This window comes from Chiroxiphia lanceolata, chromosome 1 (genome assembly GCF_009829145.1).
Source record: "Chiroxiphia lanceolata isolate bChiLan1 chromosome 1, bChiLan1.pri, whole genome shotgun sequence".
Lineage (NCBI taxonomy): Eukaryota > Metazoa > Chordata > Aves > Passeriformes > Pipridae > Chiroxiphia > Chiroxiphia lanceolata.
In genome coordinates this window covers 44311193-44335073 of record NC_045637.1, presented here as the reverse complement: position 1 = coordinate 44335073, position 23881 = coordinate 44311193, and the positions used below count along the sequence as shown (strand labels likewise).

General features: G+C 37.0%; 1 protein-coding gene across 1 annotated transcript in view; it reads right to left on the bottom strand.

The window, feature by feature from the left end:
* The window catches only part of NOL4 (nucleolar protein 4), a 187008-nt gene that overhangs the window by 21914 nt on the left and 141213 nt on the right, over window positions 1-23881 (bottom strand). The window contains 1 exon segment of the mRNA XM_032704663.1: window positions 12817-12930. Within this exon segment, the coding sequence (XP_032560554.1) occupies window positions 12817-12930 (114 nt within the window).

The window sequence follows — 23881 nt, the reverse complement described above, 5'->3', positions numbered from 1 at the left end:
TTGGGGTTTTTTTGGTTTTATTTTACATCAGGAACAAACGAATGTTAAAAAGCATAACTCAAGGTAGAAATCTCATTTGAGGTGAACTAATGACAGAATGTGTCCTTGCAAGTTAACTTACTCTATAACCCCTGCTGTTCTTGTCTTAGTTTGCAGTTATCACCATAAACTATTTCATAAATTATATTTGACATGGTCATGCTCTTTATTTTTCTAGAGAATTTTAATAGATGTAAAAATTTTTTTAGCTAATGGTTTCACCACTATTAATTGAAATTTGTCCCAATAGACAAGACAGGTGCATAGAGCAATACTGCATAGTGCACTGCAGTGTATGCACAGCCATGACTTCCTCAGCAGAATTTTAAATCACGTATTCAACAGTGGCCAGCACCAGATTACAAGAAGCTACAGGCATGTAAGAGGTAGAACTGGACCTGACTGAATACAGGAATTGTGCCAATGCCTTTGAATTTTGGAAAAACCCCTATGGGCTGACAGTATATTTCACAAAATACATGTGACACTTCCTAGAGAGAAAGTGGCACAAATTCAGACAAAGGGACAAAGGTGTCATACAAAGAGAATAAGAGTCTTCAGCACCACCACCTCCTGCCTTGCAGTGGAACACCAGAGGAGAGATGGCAGGTGGAACTTTTGTTCCTGCCTGTTGTACCAGCAGAAAAGATATGTTAGGGTCCAGGCCTCATTTACAGAATTTCTTCCTGTCAAGATAGGCAGAAAACAAAAAGGCAGACTTCTACTGTGACCTAAAGAACAGCACAGCATGGGCCTTTCCTTGGGCCATATGATAAGTTATTGATTGAGTCTTTGTTTCAGTAGTCAACCTTGAGAATCTTCACCTCCTCTATTTGCACCTCCCCACCCACTCTCAGTCCATATCTTCCTTTAAAGGAAAGTCAGTTTCCCTTGGAAGAGTGCATCACCAGCTCCTTCAGCCTGCCACAGAGGATGGGACCAGAGGGAATAGGAGAGGATCCTCCTTCCCTTGTCACCTCCACAGATCTCTCAGCCTAAGATCACTCAGGACACAGGACAACAGGTCGAGGTTTGCTAAACCTACTCCTTCCTAAGAGGCTTCATTTGGTACATGCCTGATCCCAAAAGTGAAGCACTGCATAATGAACTCTAGGATCGAGGATGCCCCTGCTGGAATTAGATTAGCTAAGAATCTGAAGAAAATAAAGGTAAAACCTGAGTGAAAATGAAGTACAGGTTATCTCATGTTTATTCTTCTGTAGCCGCATGTACCCTCTCATCCTTTCAAAGCCAATTTCTTTGCTGAGGCCAGCACCTTGCAGAGGAACGTGGCTACTGATCATTTTTGCTGCCTCTTTATTGATAGGCAGTACAAATGGAGGAGTCCAAATATCTGACCTTTCTTCTAAACAGAACCAACATAAACTGCAAAAAAACACCGTCATCTTTTCCTATTCCAAGAGCAGTTTGCCTGCAGGTAACGGAGTTGAATGAATCAGTGTATTACTGAAACTGATGCACGATGACAAAAGCGTAGCAGTACTTACTGCTGAACCAGAAATATGCAAAGTGAGAGAAATTCCTCCTTCATGGTGTATTCCTCTCATTCAGAACAAGCCTTGCTATGCCTCAGGCAACTCCACTTTTATGATCACAATCAAGCATTTTTCTCTGCATTTTTCATATTTATGTGTACTGTCCTCAAGAAATTATCTCAGTGAGGCACTCCTGTAGGAGTTTCTTTCCCCCCTTGCCAACATGTCATTTTTCAGTGACTATGATAGGCAACACTTTCAGCTGGGATAGATCAGCTTTACTCCAGCAGGAGGACTGTGGCACCAGAGCACCAACAGAGAAAAATCTTTATAAACTCATGAATCAAATGTTTAGGAAGCACACAGGGAAAAGTGTGTGGGAGTACTTGAGCAATGCTCGTGCCAGCTTTGCAGATTTATTGCTACAATATCATCATGGTCAACGTAATTAAACCTCCCACTATAGGTCTCTTCATCTACTGCACTACAGCTGGTATTACTCCCACCACTGACAGCCTATTTTCTTGACACAAAACAGCTTTCCATACACCTGTCAGATCTGGGATATGGAGATGCAAGTACTGAAAAAGACTTTATTGGAAAACTATGGGGTATGATTTGGATTTTGGGTGATTCTTCCTATTTCTCTTCTGCTCCACACTTTCTTTTAATATTACACATATTAAAGTGTGTGGCAGGGAGAATGCACCAAAGCACTTCATGTTAGATTCTAAATTAAATTCTTCTTCATTTAGAAACAGAAGATGATGGCCTGGACATGAAGCATTTGAGGTCAGTGCTAAATTGACTTCCTCAGTTTCAGCTAATTAAAAATGTCTGTGTGTTCTGCTTTGAAAAGGAAAAAAAATAAGCAAGCTGGAGATTTCATCATTTTGCCATATTTACAGTGTGCTGTCTCTTCCACAGATAAATTCTAGTGAAAGGTATAGGTAGCTGTCTTCTAGAAAAGACAGTTTTCTTGTCTGTTTGAGAATGAGCAATTACTTTTTTTGCATTTACTTAATGATTGGTTCTTGTTTTCAACAGTTCAGATATTTTAAAGATATTTTCCCCTGTGTTTAACACATTTGAATGCTAATTATTTTATTTCAAATGTGCATTAAAACTTGAACTGCACGTTTGTGTAAACCAAAGTACTTTCTATGAATTCAATGCAGGATGTCTGTTTTTTAACATCACCTCAGGCACAACTTGACTTTCATAGTTTAAAAAAACCTTTTAAAAATAAAAGGTATTTAAAAAAATCCTGACCTGCCCACCCTGTCTCAAATTATTTAGTGGAAAGAAAATATTTTGCTTCTGAAGAAGACCTACTCTAATTTTTTTACAGAATTTGGCGCACATCTTTTAACTTCAGTGCTGTGAGGATTCTGTATATTAAAAGATTCAGGAGATAAAAAGTGATGTTTTTGAGGATGGCCTTTTGATTCCACAATCATTAGACCAGAGTAGCATATGCCAGTGGAAGAAACAAAGATGTGAACTTTGACTGGCCTTTGGAGGATGCACTTTCTGATTTGGTTTATCAATGGAGACAGTAAAACAGAAGCTTAATATGAAATACCATGAGTAATAAGTATGAAATGTGTGCACTGCAGTGCAAATGTGCTCCCCAAATATTCTCATTTCAGGGGAGAATTCTTTTGGCACAATGCCTAGGCTGTTGGCCACAGCCTGTTTGGCTGCCTTGTCCTGTGCCTAGCCTCTTTAGCAGCTGGTGCTGCTCCCAGGCAATGCATTCAGCTCTTGCTCCCACTGCTTATCATAGTGGGGTTTTTTTCTTAGAAAACTATGTTTCTAAATTTAGGACATTAAGCCAGTTGTTGAATCACAAACATGTCCCTGCTACCAAACATAAGCAATCTGTGGATACGCTTCTATATGTATTTTCTGTGTGGAAAACTGCACTTTTTAATTGAGGAATACTTCTGAATCCATTGTGCAACTGTTTGGAATTTAGGAACAATTTATGACTTTTTAAAGCCTTCTAAATGTACCATTTCAATAACCAAAGCCAGAATATGCCTCTTGAAAAATAAGAGTTTGCTCATGCACACTGGGTTTGCATTGATTTCATTAAAGCAGTCCAAACTCTCCATGATAACTGGGATTTACTCACCAGAAACATTATTCCCTGGCTGTGCTGTAGGCAGGAGGGCGTGTGCAATGAAGTTATTGGCTAAATGCCAGAAAGACATACTTGTATCTGTGCTAGAAACATCTTAGGGGCAAGAAAATGCTTCCCATTTAATATCTTCTTGCCATATGAAAGGGAGGGATAAGTAAAATGCTCTCTATTCCTGGCTTTCAAGATGGGAGCAGGAAGAACAGAAGCCTGGACTCTAAAATCTCCATCTTTGGGCCTGAAGAGAGAACTTTCATATCTACATTTCCACCAGCCTTTCTTCTCCTGCCTCCTTGGCATAAGATGCATACCAAAGACACATGGAAAAAAGCTGTACCAGTTCCTGTTCATTTTCTTCCACCTATGGTAGGAAGGTGGATAAAGCTGTTCAAATGTTCTTCCTGTCCAAGAAACAATCAAACACTCAATTTTTGAGCCTTCAGCTTTATCAACCTCCAGAACAGAAAACTTATACTGGTATCAATTTTACTTCACATTCAAGATCTTACTGCAGCTCATGGTGCTTAAAGTGTAGTCTGAAATCAGCAGCTTGAAATTCAACCACACACGTTCAGCACAAAGAACCTGGAAAAATAGAGCATTTTTTAATGTAATGATCTCTGTGTTGAGGTAAAAACTTAGCTGCTTACCTTAGGGCCTCATTGTAAATCTAAGGCATGAAATTATTTGCAATTGCATGCCTTGCACATTATTCCTTTCCAATGCATGTAACAAATTTAATGTAGGTTGGGCTGGTGTGTGGAGGGAAGGGGGTTGCCCTGTGATACTTGGCAGTCCTTTCCAGTTGCATCTGCTAATCCTATAACCCTATCCAGCACTGGTTAAATCAGGAATTTTGCCACCAACTTGAAAGACATCAAGATTTAAAATTACAATGCATAACACTTATTTTCTTCCCCTTGACAATATGGTCAGTGCATTCTGGGTAGGAAGCTAAGTTTCCCAATACTAGTACATAATTTGATCTCTTGACAATAACGCACATGCAGCTAAATGGTGCTTGCATAACATTTTTTGCCTCAGTGGTTAAGGCATATCATTTGGAACCACAAAAGCAAACCGAAGACTAACCTAGAAGTAAAATAATCGCTAGGTGGGGAAGTCATGGAAGTGAAAAAGGCCTGAAATGCAAACTGGCATGTTGGTATCCAAGGACAATACAGTCATTTTAGTGACCATTTTGAACACAAACAAAAAAAATGATAAAGTACTGAAGTACAGAAATCACTCTGATTCCTATTAAATACCAAATCACAAAGAGATGTCTGAATACAAAAAGCTATTATTAATAAGCTTCTGTACTGTAAGAGGCATTGAGCTCTATGCAAGTTAAAGCGACATTTGCCTTTTGTGGATTTTGGGATTCCAATTTCTATTTGTTTGCTTTATCTTAAGTGAACCATCTGCTTCCTTTTGCTCTTTTCTAGGACTCTACAAGACTCCCATTCTGAAGTGAAAATCACTTTGAGCTGGAATTTTTCAGGTCTTATGTAAATATACAGTAGAGGGAGGACATGGCTCCATCCCTCATCACTGCTGCCACTTGGATGAAGTGCCTTTCCTTTCCCATCTTCTACAGAAAATTAGGTTCCATGAAACCCAAGAGGAACAGAACTTCTGATGCTTTCTCCTCCACCTCTTACAAGAATGTACAGTTGATGTGCTCTTCCTGCATACTGAATAGCTGTGGCAAGGACTTTATCTCTATGACACAAACTCACTTCTTTGTGTTCCCTCTGAATTTGCAGATTTCCACCACAGAAGCGCTGCCTCAGCAGGACATTCTCCAGTGTCAACTGTCAGCTCGGAGATATTCTTGCATAACTCCCTTTTCTGCAACCAATATTGTCCAAATCTGCCCTTGATAAAAAAACCCCAAAACTCAAAAAACCAAAACCAAACCAAACCAAACCAACCAACCAACCAAAAAACCCCAAAACAAAACAAACAAATAAACAAAAAAAAACACAAACAAAAAAAACCCAACAAAACCCCCACATTATAAACAACAGAATACAGAGAGCATTTAAGAATCCTACAACAATATTCCTCCTTCCTCCTGGAAGCTGCAGTGTGCATTGATCAAGAAGGAGAACAACATACATACACAATGTAAATCTTTCTTCCTTCTTTCCTCCCATCTGAAGGGTACTACAGGAAATAAATGCTCAGCATCAAGATTTAGAAACTGTGCATTAGTGGCATAGCTGAAACACAAATTCTCTCTCCTCCGAATAGAAAGGTTTAAAGGTCTCTTCCTCCTCACTGCTGAAAGCCAGATACAGTGATCCTGCCGTGGAGGTCCACGCCCTCGCTGCAATTTAGATTTTTAATTAGTTTCTTCCAAAACAGTTTTACAATTACCTGTAATTTGTCCACCAGTAATTTCCTTCCTTCTTAATCAAAACACAAACTGCTCCTGGTCTGCAACAGCCAGACATCATTTCTGTTAATAAAAATGTGCTTGAAGAGTCTTTCTTTAGGTCAACCCCCTGCTACATGCAGTGAAAAAGAACCAGAAATTGTATGGGGGCAGATCAGTAACATCTCCTCACAAACCTCAATTTCTTTAAAAGTGAACATTCAGGAATTAGATATAAATGGAAGAAAGCACCATTGCAGTTATTTTCAAATGGCAGTACGTGTGCACTTTTATTAATATTCAGATGTATTGCATTAGCACAGAACCTGTATCCAGTCTGCAACCAGCGCTTGTATCAAACTGCTCTATTCAGCTTGCTGCTATGACAACTATCCAGAGGCAAATGTCAGGTCAGCTCTCAACATATGTGTCTAGGCCATAATTGCTTTGTCAGAAACCTAATAGCCACCTACTCCTACTCCTCTAACAGATAAAAGCAATATTGTTAAAATTACTAAATGATGCAATATCCTTAACACCCTATTCACTGAAAAATTTAGATTTTCCTTCCTTTTATCCCTCAAAATAAAAATGGGTGAGGAGAATGTGTTTAAAGTGCCTATTTGCAAATTTATGTGCATTTATGTTTGAGTGTAATCCTGGGATCATTAAACTTTCTCTTCCTTGGGGGTTAGATGTTATCTTTCACTCCACCACGATGATTATTGATATTTAATTTGGCTGGTTACAGATCACAGCGTGAAAAAAAATTACAGTCGTCCTCTTGATGAGAGATTTCCTTAAAAATGCGTTCAGAGTTTATCATAAAGAACTGCTTCATAGCATCAGAGTGCATGATACTCTGTGCATAGTGCACAGACTTGTTCTTATGTTTAACACATTAAACCAGTTGTATACTGATGTCTGTGCAGTGAAGGCATGAGGATAACACCTTTCTCAGATTATAAAGTTGTCCAACTGTTGTTATTTTCATCTAGTCTCTGAAATGAAAGAAAACTGTGGCCTTTAAACCCACATTTTTTTTAAAAATGAAAATGCAGAAAACCCTTTTCTTATCATGTATATTCTATAAAATACTGACTGAAAAGCACCCTGTGAAGAACCTACTAATTTAAAAAGCACCGTCTCTGACTGAGAAATGCCTTTGTTAGGAAAGGAGATATGTAAGATAATGAAAACCTTCATTTTCCTCTGAGCTTAAGTTTTCCTTGAGCTCAACTTGTCATTTGCTATGTAACTACAAAAGAATCATACACTGCATGTCCGATTACTTAAGACATAAGGATGAAAGAAATGCACGTAGCTCCCTCCTTTGGCTGACCAAAATATTCTGCATACTATCGCAGCCCTTCCATGACATCACTCACTGAAATGGAGGTTGAATGGCTAAAATGACATGGACTGAATCCAGGAGGGAGTCGAATCCACTGCGTTCACAGTCATATCATATGTGACCCTATTTTCCTATCTGCAAATATAATAACGTATTCTCAAAGGTCCAGCTTCCTAACTGTTACAAATCAACATGGCACAAACAAAGCAACATCAATTTTCTAAATGATCTGGCTAAGTATACATGACATGTCCATAAAAAGGTTCATATACTTCTACAGACAATAGTACTCTCTGATTCAGTTCTTTTCTTTCTTTCCCATATTCATCCTCCCTCCTCATTCCTAGGTGCTGTCATTTTATCTTGATTGCCAAAAACTAGTTATTTCAATTAGAAGAAAAATGCTCATTCATAAATTTTGCAATATGACAGCATGCAAAAAGAATAAATTTTAAACAAAAAACAATGAAACAAAATGTTACAAAAAACACTTGTGTCCAAGTAAAGGGGAAGGCAATTTTTTCCTAGTATCATTCCTACATTCTTTTCCAACGAAAGATTTCACCATTTCAGCCTCCTTAGCAAAAATAGAGAGGCAGGTCCTCTCCCACACTGACGTATATAAACTGCTATTTCCTCTTACATCTTCCCTTGAAGAATTTCTTTTTGATTTCAGAAAGGACAGTAACAACACTAATCCACCTCCACTTTCCACAGAGCCCAGCAGTGCTTCAGACGGTTTTATGATGAGGTTGTATAAAAACTACAGCACACACATACCTATTTGGAAGAAGCAGAGACTGACAGTGGTTCAGCTCTTATAAGCAAACTTCCATTTCTGTGATCGACAACAAGGAGAGCCACATTACAAAGGTCTCTGTAGTGCATAAAGCAGGCATCCCGCCCCTCTGTTCACTGCCCAGGACAGTAATGACAGGATGACTTTTCCCAGATTTTTCTACTTATTTAACCATTCTTCTTTTGTCCAACGAAGACAAAATTGGGTTTGTAAAGTGAAGGACACACAAAAGAAGTCATCCTGTCCACTGTATGAAATGAATGTACGTGAATCTACTTAATTTGTTTCATGACTCCCTTGTTGATAGTAGATCAGAACCTCTACTTAGTGCAACTGCTTCATGAAGGATTATCTCAGGAGAAAATTCAAAGATATCACTTAGAAGCCCAGGAAATCTAAAGGATTCTGATAATGTGACTTTAATCTCTGACTGAAACAAGTCATAGAAGGTTTATCCAATTATTGTTTCTACATTTTACATCAACTGTGATCAAAAAAGTCCTCAGAATTCAAGACAGTTCCTCTTCAGTATCCTGACTCAGCAGAGGTGATTTGGAGCAAAACACAAAACCTCTGCATTGCCTCTGTACCTACTGCTTGATCTGGGCCAGAAAAGATTAACTCAATCCAGCCCAGTGTCACTAGCATTTCACTGTTCAGCAGTACTACCAGTAAACCTATGCAATTTCAATGTATAAATCTATAAAATTTGTGCATTGGAATAAATTATTTTTAGTACCAGGCAGAATTAAAAAGTGGAAGTGACAGAACTCTTCAGTTGGGTAATAAGTATCAAATATATAACTTCTCAGCACTTCAGTTTCTTGCCAACCAAATAGTGCTTGATCTCAAGATAATGAAAATGCACTGAAGCTTAAGAGAGCACTTGAGTAACACCTAACACAGTCAGACAGCCAAAGCATTGTAGTCCAAGCTACCATGACCTAGTAAACACATTTATATTCCTTATAGAGAAGTCTCACAAACTGACAATGCTTTTATTTGTTGCAGTTCTTAAAAACTATGTGAAGTTACTAGTTTCCTGATGGACAAGATTACACTGATTTTCCCATTAGGAAATAAATTACTGCCACAAAAAAAACCCAACGCTGAAAATAAGTAAGTGATGCCGGTAAGACCAGATTTCATTATCTTATTTTTAAAATTGGATTTTTACAGGCAGAAATATTCAGCCTTAAGTCAGGAAATACAAAGATCATGCAAGTGGAATTTAAGACATGTAGATTGAAGGATGGCTTCATTTCAGACTTAACTTTATCACACTTAACACTATCCCTAGATCAGGGCTATACTAAGTATTGCAGCTATTAGAAATACTTCTAGGAAGTCATTCATAGGATGCAGCATTTGTGTGTGCACAGACACATACTTCGGAGAGGTTTCTTCTGAAAAGATAAAAAATGTATGCACAGGGTTATAGGTATATAAACCAAATCCTTCATGCTTATTACTTATGGAAGAAACAGCTAATACTCATGAGCATGGCCAACACTGTTCAAAAGAAAAAATGAGCTCTTAGAAGTTTCCGTAGTTTCGACTTTTAAGCCGCTTCTTTCTGATGAGCAATAATTGAGATGGTTTTTCATAAAACCACTGCTAAAATTAACACTGTAGGCAAAAACCTATTTAGTTGGGAAATTCATAATATTTTAACAAAGTACAGACTTTTATTAGGGACATACATGCAACATGCTCAGAACTTCCTGCTCAGGGGCAGTGTTGTGCCAGGGAGAGAAGGAAAAATGGAGAAGACGAAAGAGCATAAACAAGACAAGCAAAGGAGTTCAGAAAGCTGCTGAAGCTTTTTCTTCAGGATTGGGCACAACACTGGTGGGTTTAACACATTCACATTTTATAGATAATATTCTGAAAAAGGTGGTGGTGGGGATATAAACCACAGAATCACAGAACCACAGAATCAGTTAGGTTGGAAAACACCTCTGAAGTCATTGAGTCCAACCCATGCCCAAACACCACCATGTCAACTACACCATGGCACTAAGTGCCACATCTCACTTTCAGGCAGATCACAGATCACCCTCTGGAGAATAAAAGGCAGAACTTCACCATACTGCATGCAAGAATAAAGCAGCTTTAATGCAATGCTTCCATTCAGATCTAAGGGGAAGTGCTAAATGAGTGCTCTTGCCAGATTCTCTTAACAATCTGCTTTCCAGGACTGTCTAATGTTTGTCCTCAGTTAGAAGATGTCTTGATATAATTTATGACGCGATAATTTTCATTATCAGAATCTTATTTCCTCTTTCTTCTTCCCAAATTTTCAGTGAAGAGTCCTCAAAGCCTGAGTCTACCCATTGGTATAATACCCAATTTTGGAAAACAAGGTGCCTTTTTTTTTTTTTTAAGAGCTATGGAACAGTAAAAGAACATGCTGCACTGAACTTTTCCAACCTATCTCCATTTAAGAAAAAAAAATCCAAAGAAAATATTTCATTTTAGATATATTTAAGAAAAGTGAAGGAAATTTAATAGTAAGCTAGAAGAAAAAATAGGAAGAGGAGCAGAATACAACCCTTTTACCTATAAGTCAAACTCTCTGGATGTGAGGATACAGGTCCACTTCCCACCTCAGCACATGAACTGAGCACACTAGTGTGTATTAAACAGCACACAGAGAAATATTCCAGAATGCTTTGCTCTCAGTCAACTTTGTCAATGTCACATACTTGGAATAAATAATTAAATTTCAATGGAACTGGAGCTAGAACCAAGGTTTTCTATTTCTCTAATCAATTAACTATTCCACCCTGCAGGGTAAATTTCTCACTCTAACTTTTATGAAGCTACCTAACACATATTTCCATAATTTTTTCCAGCCACAACTATTCAGCATATCTATAATGAATTCACAAATAGTTTTCAGGCACCAAAACTACATCAACTCATCTAATTTACTGCTTGATAAATCAAAGGGTGGTGCCATTTGCAACTGTCTCCACAGTGTTCCCAGAACTCACTGCCAAAAAGGGGAAAAGCTGAAAGAAGCAGAACCCAACACCCATTTTTCATAGGCAGCTTTGCTACTTCAACATCAGAGTTGTAATCAAGGTGATCAGCTTGGATACATTCTGAGTACAGATTTTAATTCTGTACTGAAAAGTAAAGAAATGCTTCTCAACGCTGTTACCAAATCCTTCTGTGATAAAAATACCACAAAAAAAAAAAAAGAAAAAAAAAGAAAAAAATCCTACTAATAGGCTTTTTGAGTTCTGACTACAGTTTAAATATTGGTTTTTGTTTCAACAGCTCTCTGGCTCCCTGAAGACTATTATGGGATTCTCATTTAAATCACTTGAAAACTCTGCCTCACCCTGACTGGACTAAGGAATTAAGCCATTAGTTTTGTGCAACGAAAGCAATTGATGTTTGCATGAGTCATTTCTAGTTCTCCTTGGGGTAAGAGCACGCTGACTTTGTAGCTTTTTTTTCTTATTACTGAAAAATCAGAGAGCAAATGAGAGAATATAAAACCTGCACAATCTGAATGAGCACTGCTTCTAAACTAAGCTATACTTAATATTTCAGTGTGTTGACGTCCCATATGATTTGTAAATCTTAAGGTAAATGTAGCATAATAATGAAAATACTGGTAAAAAACAGAATAGCAAAAAGAAATAGCAATACACACTTTCAGATCCTAAATTGTCAATATTATAAGGGTAGGAGTAGGAATCTTTTATACAGTTAGGGCATGACCTGAAAGAACTTAATGGACCATGTATAAAAGGAAAATGTTCCTTTAAAAAATGTTCCGTTCCACAAAAAAAAGTTCATCTACCATGACAGAAGCATATTTTGGAACAACTGATATATTACTAAGATTTTACTTTGTTACAATCATGTAGAGAAATAAAGCATAACAGTTTTTGCAATAAGAATGTTAGACATTCACTTTATCTGTGGAACAAGTAAATAACCAAAGTCTGGAATGAGCTACCAGTTGGGTTTTAAAAAACTGAAAGAAAACATGTAATTTTCAGAAAGTTAAAAGTAACAAAATCCTAACATGCACTATAAAAGGTGAATAATAACTGAAAAAAATATGTATGAGCTTTAAAAATTCTTAAGCATTTTGCTATTTATCACAATAACTTTTCTGTTTTGGGCAAATGGGTATTTTCAGAAACTTACAATTTTTCACCTTATATTTACAAATGCATACACATTTTGAAAGAGAACATGGGCACAGATAAATACACTGAGTCATGGACACATGCAACATTTCTATTATTTATGTAAATTACATATACTGTGTGTTCTGTTCCTTTTAATTCTACACATTATGCTCTGAAAATCTACAATCGTTAAAAAGTAAATATATAGCTTTAATCAGGTGGACATTACAAAGACATTAAGACACCCTCTTACAGCTTATGTAAATATAGACAAAGACATGCTTGTGTGTTCATTTTAAAAACTCCAGCTTTTGTATTTTAATTATTCTTGCTAGAAAGAAACATATAAGGGATTGCACCACGCTTCTGCATGGCATCCTATATAAATGAGTCCAGTGCATTTATAAATATGGATGTGGTAGACCCCCAAACAACACAGTACCTGCTGTCTATCCAACCGCATCCTTTTTGCAGCATTTCTGCTTTCACTCTCACAGGCGGAAGCCAGGATACTCTCTGCAACTGCTGAAGTAAGGTGTGAGGGAATAGGTCGTGACTATGAGAGAAAAAAAGAAACACAGAAATTATTTCTAGCATAATCCACGATATCCTTTTTCAAAGCACACCATACCATCACCTAGGCAGGAAAGTCCGCTCATTGAAATGCAGTTTATACCAACAAAACAGGGAAATGGAACTTGCAAAGATGAAAAATGAAACTAGCTAGATGTTAAAGCTGCAGCTGATCCACAGATCCACGAGAAGCCCTTTCCCCCCACAGCTCTATTGTCCAGTGTGTTTAGTCTGGCTCATTAAGCTGTACTTTGAACAGACAGTGGCATATTCTCTGCGTTCCAGCAGCACCCTGGCCGTCTGATTCTTGTTAAGAAAACTGAAAGGCTTTTTATCCTGTACAGCATGTGACAGAGATGAGTAGTGTTTTTTTTATAGTCATAAAAAAACAAAACAAAAAACCCCAAGTGATAGGGTTGAAACATCACTCAAAACCTAACAGATTGTCAGAACATTTCAGAGCAGCCTCAATCTGTAGTATATGAATATTTGCATTCCTTGCTGCAACATGACTGATGTGATTAAAGCGACTTTAAAAAAAAAATCTGTTTTTCTTTTGATAATGCCAGCCTTCTAACACTCTAGATATTTTGTGGTTCAACTAGATATAATTAATTTTTCCAATTCAAAACTTCTCATCACTAATTTCACAGCACTTACATGTTTTAGGTTAAAGGGGCAGTGAATGCCCAAAAAAACAAGGGAATGCTACAATCTTTTTAGCTTCATTGTTGATTATGAACTCCAATATGATCTTCCCTACCATTTCATTAGGAAGAATATTTAAACACTTTTTTCCCCTGATTACATGCAAAACAATCTTTCTGAAAGATGAAGCTCACAATAAAAATAATCTTCATTAATATACCAACATATATCAGAACTACCAAGAAAATAAAGGAAGGATAGTAACAGAGATAGTGATATACATATAAACCTGTTACACAGACTGCAATTTTTGAACCCAGTTCTGAACTTCTATAAATTTTTAAAGCTTAATTGAACTCAAAAGTACTATGTATGTAAATTTTTACTTACTGAGGAAGTGGCCACATGTGTGGGGGTTTGGTGTGGTTTTGTTTGCTGTTGTTTTTTTGGTTGCCTTTTTTTTTTTTTTTTGGAAGAGTTTTACTTTCTTACTCCCAAAAACATAGATATGATCCTGCTATGGAATGCCACTTAATTTTGGAAGCAAATTTTGCATCTATTCCCATTCAGTTCCTAGACAATGTTAGAACAGATTAATTATGTTGCCTCAATTGATTTTATTGTTTTCACAACATAGGAACCAACCATTATTAATATTACATTTTTACCTTTAAAAATTAAAGTCCATTTATTGACTTTGGATGTGCTCTGCCAAATGCCACCTTTTAATCTGACACTGTACTATCTGTAACGCATGGGACCACAGTCTGTCTGAGACCAGAAGCTGAACTAGCTTTTAGAAATAGACAGGGATTTATGGGTCTTCCTCACTAGTGCAATATTATTTCTCCCCACTCCTAGAGAGAACAAGCTCCCTGGCACCAGCATAACAGCTGTGTCAGAAAGACAACCAGAGGCTGCAATACTGCAATAAACTATACTTGGATTGATTTGACAACAAACTATTGTTTCCAATTTTGAAAATAAATCAGTCTAGGAGATGAGGGATACTGATGTAAACCCTGGTGTCATTACAGAAGTTAACATTACACATAGCACAAGCAGACACCTTCCTCAGAGCTCCAGAGGAGGGAGTAAGTCTTTGTGGAAGGTTCTCACTGACAAAGCAATATATTCATTATTCTGTATCCCTAGAATGGTGATGTTACTCTGAATTTGTTATTGCATCACACTAGATCCCTCTCTGTATTTGGTGGCCAAGTGACACTGTACATGCCACTGGTTTATGCACATTCAAAGTACACTATGTTGTCAGCATGGAAATCTCAGTATGGTCCTGTAAGAGTGGCCACACAATGACATCCTTGAAAAATGGTGAGCAAAAATCTGGTTAACTCCTCCAGGTCAGGTCTTTAACTAAACCAGTAACTATCCATGTACATCAATGGATTTTTAGAATGTGACACATGAGCCAAAAAATTAATGTCCTGACCAAAAAGTAGAATGACTACTAATTCCCCCATTTTATTTGTTTATAGGAGAGAATAGGTTTATTGAAGTGTTTTATAAAACAAAAAATAAAGAGAACCTATAAATATGAAGCAGTTATCTTTTTTCTGAAAAGTAATTCAGTGGTTATGTGCTCATTGTTGAAATACTGCACTCCAGTGAGCACCTGCAAAAAAGAGTAAATCTCCAGGTAATGGAGTATCTTTCTCTTGAAACACTTGTTAACCCATAATTTCTTTCAGTCGTCACTGTAGTTGGCTATTGATATGTTCATATCAAGAACTATCTGGAGTGAACCTTAGGGAAAATGTAATGAATGCATGGCTGAGTCATCTGGGGAGTAAAGTACTATAACAAAGCACAGGAGAAAAATCATCTGATTAAGGTTTGGGATCTATCAACAGAGCACTAGTTTGGCATTGACTGGGAAGATGAACACAGTCCTCTCTCACTAGGAGTAGAGCTGTTAAAAAGAAGATTTTCTGTTCCATGAAATTCCATATCTGTAAAATGTCAAAAAGGTCAATTTTGAAAAGCATTGCCTTAGAGGAAAAATTGCTTTGAAATAGCCACTTCTAAAAAAGTGGTTTTTAATATACGAATTTATACTTCCATATTCCAAGATCAGAGGCCCATTTTGGTTCATCTTAACTTCTTCTTCTACACTTATTCATGATCTCTGTCTTGACTACAGCTATAAAACCACTTCTGTAAGAAGCTCAATCATCACAGTCCTTGTTGGTTTTTGAACTCTCTGAACTCCCGGTCTGGGGGTGAGACACAAAGGCCTTGGAAAACATGGCAAAAGCAACATCTTTAAGTTCTGCAGAAGGGAGCCTGTAGATCTCAGCCAAACCAGCATCCTGTAGGTTCCAAGGCTGCCCTCTGCAGAGCTGAGAGCTGGTTCCTGCATGTTTGAGACTACAGCAGTAAATGTGGGAGCCAAGGAGAACGTTTTTCCAAGGGCTCCTAGAGTCCCCCCACAATCCCTGCATCCACAACCTGTGCACTGTACTAGCAGGAAACCAGGTTTCATTTTATGGGAATATATCAAAACAGAAAACCCTTGACAAATTAGCATTTCTGAAAGGGGTGGAGGTGGGAGTCGTGGGGGGAAAGATATTATCAAAAAAATCCCAACCAGCTTTAACTGGCATAATGCACATAGTGCTGCTTGATACACACCATTCACAGCCCTGGTCTGGTATTTCTTTCACTTCACAGCAAGGTAAAGCAGGAAATAACTATATTGGAACTACCCATGTGTAAAACAACAGAAAAGAAACAAGATTCTAAACTTAGTCTACCAAAACAAGCAATTCACAAAGTCAGAAGGCAGGATAACATTTTTATCATTTTGAATTAATACCAGATAGAAAAGATGCATGTGAAAATTTTATAGAAACTCTCAGGTGAAGAGATGAATAAAGCTTAGAAGGAATGTGGTGAACAACATAGTACAGACCATCTGAGAAGACTATATGCCTCTATCCATCACACAAGAGCAATACACAGAATTCCTTTGTATTTACATGGAAACATGATATTGCTTGTGACTGCACTAACACAGCAGTCACATTTTGAACACACATCCATTTTGGGTTTTTTTACATCTCTTCAGCTGACACATAACTAACGTTGAGCCCCTAAGATGTAAGGAAAACTTGCTAAGTTGCATGTGCACATGAATGCCTCTGTTTACAATAACTTTTGGAGTGACTGACATTCAGAAAGTGTTGGAATTCCCTCAGTAGCCCATGGGATATGACCAGCCACCATCAGTCCTCTCATATTTGAAACTGTATTTCAAGGTAATTTAACACTGAAATTTAAGACCACCACAGAGCCTGTAGATTATGATGATGACAAAAAAGCAACATGCACACTTAATCACACTATTGGACAGGCACTTTTGCATGGTTTTATGAAAAATAATTTTTTGTGCAAATTGATATGAAGACTATACACTCATCTCCTTTTCTATTTCTGAAGAGTTTACAAATCATTGACAGATATACTTTTGCAGGCTGCTTAATGAAAAACCAATTAGATGATACTTCTTTCTAGTCTAATAACTGTTGATCTGCTTTAAAGTATGTTAAACCTAATAAAGACCCTTCCATGGCTTTGATGGTCTTTAGATCTGGCTCTTAACAATCAAAGCATCTTACAACAAGACTTTCCGGAGTTATAAAGCAGTCCTGCAAGGTTACTGATTTTTTAGTAGTTGAAACCAGAAATCCTTGGCCCAGATCCTCTAGAAATTAGCTCCATTAGTATAACCTCTGACTCCTTAACCAGGAAGAGCCTAGTGTGTTCAATCTGCTGTAAAACACCCATTTTCAGTACACCAACTGTATATTACAGTATCAGAAAGTCTTCTGTTTAAAGGGAGGTACGTTTGCTGTATCTTCATGGGAAATACAAAGTACCCATTTTGGCATATTTACACAATTCTTGTATTTCTATATGGAATCTAAAAAACCTGCTACGTTCTAATTTCATATATACCTTTTTGGTATAAATCTACCAATTAGTGATGTAATGGATATTTCAGTGTAAACCACTAGGAGCAGGATATGCACCAGAAAGATTTTTGCAATTTACTGTGCATGCTGTTCCCCTCTGGTTAGAGATCTATTGTCTCTAAAGGTACTATCAACATTTTTGTGAGATCTAGTATAAATAAAAGCCAAAGTTGTTGCACAGAAGTTTGGTTTATATACTCTTACATATGTTGCACCAGACTGATTCAGTTCTGAAAAAATACAGCTATGTGTTAGGTCAGATAATGGGCACATATGTACACCTGCTAAAATGCCAGTCGTTAAAAGCTGACAATCATAAATACTACCTTGTAGTTTAGGCCAATTAACACTGAAAATTATATCTTTCAGTATAACACAGTTGCAAGCACATAAACATACAAGTTACTTAATTTTTCTCACAGAGGCCCTAATAGAAATCATAGAATAACAGAATCATTTAGGTTGGAAAAGCCCTGTAAGATAATGAAGTCCAACCGTTAACCCAGCACTGCCAAATCCACCACTAAACCATGTCCACATGGTGCCACATCCACACTTCTCTTAAGTACCTCCAGGGGTGGTGACTCCAACTGTTCCCTGGGGAGTCTGTCCCAATGCTTGACATTTTTGTGAAGAAGTGTTTCCTAATAGCCAATCTAAACCTACCCTGGGAAAAGTTGAGGCCATCTCCTCTTCTCCTATGGCTTGCTACTTGGGAGAAGATGTACGAATTCTAATGTAAATGTGTGAATAACAAAGTATTTTAACTATTACTCAAACTTGAAAAAAAATAGTTTCAAATTTTCCAAAGTGATTTTGCATGCAAAAGTGAAGATCAATGCCTAAGACGCCTCACTGACAGTAACCGAGTTTTTCCGGAGGTACCACTAGGTACTTTGCATGTTGGGCTCCCAACAACTAGACAGTCCTTAGTGCTCTCCAGCATGTCAGCTTCTTCCTCAGTATTGCAAGACCAGTTCGTGTTCAAAATAAAATATTGCATCTATGCCACAACTCTTTCATAATAAATTATTAAGATCTAACATAGTGTGTTAAAATCCCCAACAAGTTTGTAACAGTATGCAATATCTAAATAGTGTTTTTCCATAGAAAATGCACAAAATACTTTACAAGACACAAAACACATTACCTGAGTTTTTACTCAGCACAATGCAGTGAAACACATGACAGAACTGTCCTACACAGCACAGTTATAAAGGACTCAGAAATCTTTCTACAGAGTATTTTTTAATTTAAAGACTGAATGAAGTACAGTACTGCACTATACTGGATGTACTTTTATAATGGTTTCAAACTGGAAAAGGGTAGATTTAGATTAGGTATTAGGAAGAAATTCTTTACTGTGAAGGTGGTGAGGCACTGGAATAGGTTGCTCAGAGAAGCTGTGGATGCCTCATCCCTGAAAGTGTTCAAGGCTGGGTTAGATGGGGTTTTGAGCAATCTGGTCTAGTGGAGGGTGTTTTTGGCCACGGCAGAGGAGTTGGAACTAGATGAACTTTAAGATCTTTTCCAACCCAAACCATTTTTCCATTCTATGATTCTACGAATTGTTAGTACAGAATAGTGACATATGAACAACTGGACTTGCATTTTAATACTTGTAGCACTGCATTTCAGCCTGGGTTTTGATATATTTTGCTCAGTCATGCAGTCTTGTGAAAAATACTCCATTGTAACACCTACTAAAGAATTCAATGAACTAACTAGGAAAATTCTCTTAAATGGCAGAAGAGGCTTTTTGAAACTTTCGGTCATGTTCACATCACTTTTTTAAGCTTTGATATACATTTAATTGAAACATTGTATGCTGCACCTTGATTATAACAGCACCTTAATATATCCATATATATCTTAACATATCCATATTCCTGTCTAAATGTTAAGCAAATGACACTTTCCAATCAACCTCCATGCTTCTGCTGCTGCTGCTATGCCTACATATGGGACGACTGATTTTGATTTAACAGTATTTCCTGTTTCCCCTAAACTAACACACTGAACTGTCTCCCTATCCTTAAACTATTGGCACAAACCAATTAATCAAGTAACATTGCAGCAGAGGTATCAAACTAAGTTAGAATCAGAGCATAAGAAAACATGAAATATTTCCTAGCTTTTTTCTTCTGATTTCAAAGAAAGAGTTTTGTTTTTTTTTTCTTTATCAGAACTTATTGTCATTTTGGAGGGGACCATTTTTCTTTTAAATCAGTAAAAAACTGAAACACATTCCTATCTTTACCTCTCTCACAGAATGTAGAAGATTAAGTGCTATCAGGTTGTTAGATATTTTTAATCTTTTTAGTTTTAATTCTTTTTACAAATATCATGACTTTTTCAAAGCTGACTTCCTCACATTTTCCAAAGTTAATTGAAAAAGTGTAATTTCTTCTGCTGCACACTTTTCCAAAATTGAAAGCAAAAGGTGTCTGAGACAGATTTAACAGACAGATCTTAAAAATCACATTACTATTCACCTAACCGTGCTGTGGTGAAAAAAAATATGTAAGAGCCTTAGGGAAACTGTTTCGAGCATATCTTTTTAAGAATACATGAGATCTAATGGTAAAAGTCAACATTTGTCTAAGAAGAGATTGTTTGCCCTTTTCAACCAGGTTGCCCATCAGTCTTACATAAGCTAACCACTGTCAAACTAGGGTGAGATGCTTATAAAGGAAAGCAACCAACTGAAAGAGCTTGGAGTGTAGTACAGAGCAATAACTCTATTATTATTTGTAGATCTCCATGTAACTCTTCTTGTGATAATTTTCTTAATGCTTCCCAGCTTGTTAATCAATTAGATATGCATCCCTGGATCCACAGACCTTCATCTTCCTGAAAATGCTTATAATCTTTCCAGACATAAAATGCCTGGAGGACTGAAAGCCCATGTGACTGCATGGGCAGCTGGACTTTTCAGCACTAAATTAAGTAAATAATGAAAGCTTCTGATGCCTAAACCTAAAACTTAAAACCAGAACCTAGATACCTATCCTGAGTAATCTTAATGAGGCAGATTTCAGAAAACATACCCCTTCTGGAAACCAGTCCCCACCGAAGTCGCTCAATCACAATATAGAAGCGTGACAAGAACAAGACATTCAAAACACCTTGATCAATATGAGCACAGTTGCAAACACCTTATTAAAACACCTCTTACAGCCAACTGGCACAACCAAATGACAGTAGCCATGAAAGATACAGAGCTTAGTTATTTATTATTGAGGCTGGTGATAGGACAGAAGGAGCTGGGATGAACAATACTGGGATCTAAATGAGGAACTGTCTTCAGGCATAGTGTGACTCTTCTCTGACACATCCAAACTTGCCTTTGGACAAGGAAAAGCATTTATGACTAGCCTTTTCTCTCCAATACAGAAGAATGCTTTGCTCTTTGATACTATTGCTTTGTATTACTGTAGTATCTAGGAAGGAGGGTCTCCTTTGATTAAGCAAAACAAAGACTCTCTTCATGAATGAGAGTTTAAATCTTGCTCTTGCATTGGGATGCTCACAGAAAAAAAATGGCATAAGTGTGGAAAAAGATACTGCAAGATGCAGTTTCAAACAGAATGAAGGGAGACTGATTGCAGGAGATCCTGAAGATGGGAGGAAGCAGATGTAAGAAAATGTAACTATTAAGTCAATCCAACCTCATTTGATTATTTCTAGCATCTAAAATTTTTCTGGACTATCATTAAATAAACACATAACACATATCCTCAGCAGCTGTCTACTATTTTTTTAATTGGCAGTTCTCTATAGATACAGAAGTTGGGACAAGTTTAAACAAAGGATTTTAAAAACATTAGTGAAACAGGTCAACTGACCATTTCAGGGAGAAAATTCCTATTCCTCTTGCATAGGTCATAAAATATCTAATTATATATAGGAATTCTCACTGTTATCACTCCTTTAAAAAGAAGCATTATTTTTTTGTTTTTGTTTATGGGCTAATGAAATGAAAAAGAAATAATTTCTTTAAGAACATCAAGAACTTTAAGATGTTCACAAAGCTCTATAGCACAGCGCACAACCTAGAAATCCCACCCAAAAGCCAGTGATATCAGTACGTGACAAACTTCCCTCCCAATGAAGGATTCTGAGGAAGATCATAGAATTTAATAAGAGAACATTCTCAACAGTCCATTAGCAAGAGACAAAGGGAGGAGAAAAACAATCTTACAATTCATGAGAAAAATTGGGAATTTACTTGTGAGGGATACATTTGTGTCAGAATGAAAATGGTACAATTACAAGCTGAACAGTCAAATGGACAAAGCATTTCCAATACTGAAAGGGAACTTCTCAAAGGCATATTTGTAACAAGAAGCTATGCCAGCTGCCTCAGAGTCCACAGACAACTATCTGTCACAAGTAGAAGTAGAATAACTACAAGCAATCTCTCAAAAATATTAACACTAAGAATCACATTAATTAACGATATGAACACATGAGACTGGGCCTTTTCCATTGCCTCAAAGCTAGAACTGGCCTGTTATGCAGCAGAAACTGTCATATGGATTACAGATGGCAAACAATTGACAGAAACAGGCTTCAGGCATGCTTTTTCATCTTTACCATGCAGTTTTACACTAATTTAACCTAGTGTTTACATTTTCACTTTGCTTTGCAGTACAACGTTGTAGGTAGCTGCACTGTTCCACACACAGTCTGAACTCTCATATGCCATAAAAGAGAATGTTATCTTTTTCTTGCACAACTAGACGCTCACAATGAAGCATTTTGAACCTGAACAAAATTAAAAACTTATATTTAACATGTCTGTAGCAACAGACCTCTCCTGTGGAAATTATCTGACATCATATTTAATACAATGGTACTGGTATTGCTGCTGAGCAGAACATTATCCTGGTTTGCTGTATTTGAGGGTAGCCCCTTATTCGAATCAACACCATTGTTGCCCTTCATGATTGTTTTGAAGAAATGTTATTATCCAGACAAAGTGATTGTTCTCCATTGTCAAAATGGTAAGTACATTTAAAACAATCATGCAGTCAAATGCCTCTGTCCATGGTAGCATTTTTAAAAACTGCTTATAATGAAGACATTATGATACACTAATTTAGAAATCAGAAAATAATTTTAAAAAAACAAAGGGATACATATTAAATTTCAGAATTATTCAAGAAATAAACATAAAATGTTATTTTTTCTCTTAGGAAGTTACGGGGAGCTCCTATAGAAACTTTGGATAATCTTTGGCTCGTGTTCCTACCTGCAAACAGGGACACAGGACTGATATCCCTGCAGGCCCAAGAGGGCTTATGTCTTTGGTCTGAGCTTCAGTGCCTTGTCACTTCCATTCATGGGTAAAAAAGTCAATGTTTTAGAGGGTAATTTGGTTTTTTAAAAAGAAATAAATCCCATCATAAACTGTCATAAAACATTATAAAACCAGGAAATATTTCTGAACTATAAAGATTGCCTATTTGGATCATATTCCTGGTAATCTTTGCTCCTTTCCCCCTTCCAGGATTAAATTTGATCCCTCAACCTTTATTCGTATGAAAGTAACATTTGCAAATGTGCACTGAAATCAAGCCAATCCAGCTCTTATGCGTCAGACTGTAGCCCCTTGTTCATATTGCAAAACAGTTGCACAAGTCTTTCAGAAGACAAAAAATGAGCCAGTTTACATAACTACTCATCAGCGCGAATAATGAGTAATAAGGCCATAAATTGGAACAGCAAGGAGACTTGCTACCATTGGCTGATTTTCTAAGTATTTTTAACTGAAAGTGCAGTAAAATAAAAATATCTGGCATTGTGAAAGCTGAACTTGATGTTGCTGAATTATTGTCAGCCAGAGTGATCAGATGCAATTTGATAATATTCAGTGAATTGTAGAAAATATTTACTTCCTTTTTTTCTTTCTTTTATTTTGGATTGACAAATAACCTGACATGTACACCACCAGTCAATCTTTGGCACTTTTACCTGTACAGATGTCCTTTATTCTACCTGTCTTTCTTCATATGGGCTTCCATTGTTCAGAAACAGTGTTAAGCCAATGTTCCAAATAATAAAATCACGCAGTTGATTAGAATCACAAACACATACAAAAATTTCATTTCTGTCTTTGCTTTTTGTGTTATTAAATAGTAGTCTTACCCTACAAATAAGCCTGTTCTTAAAACTGTCATCTTACATCTTAAACAATGTGTGGTACTCATAAGAATTCTACAAAAACTGCAGGAAAGAGAAAGACAGAGGAAAAGAGAGAAACAGTAAAATTCGGTCATCTCC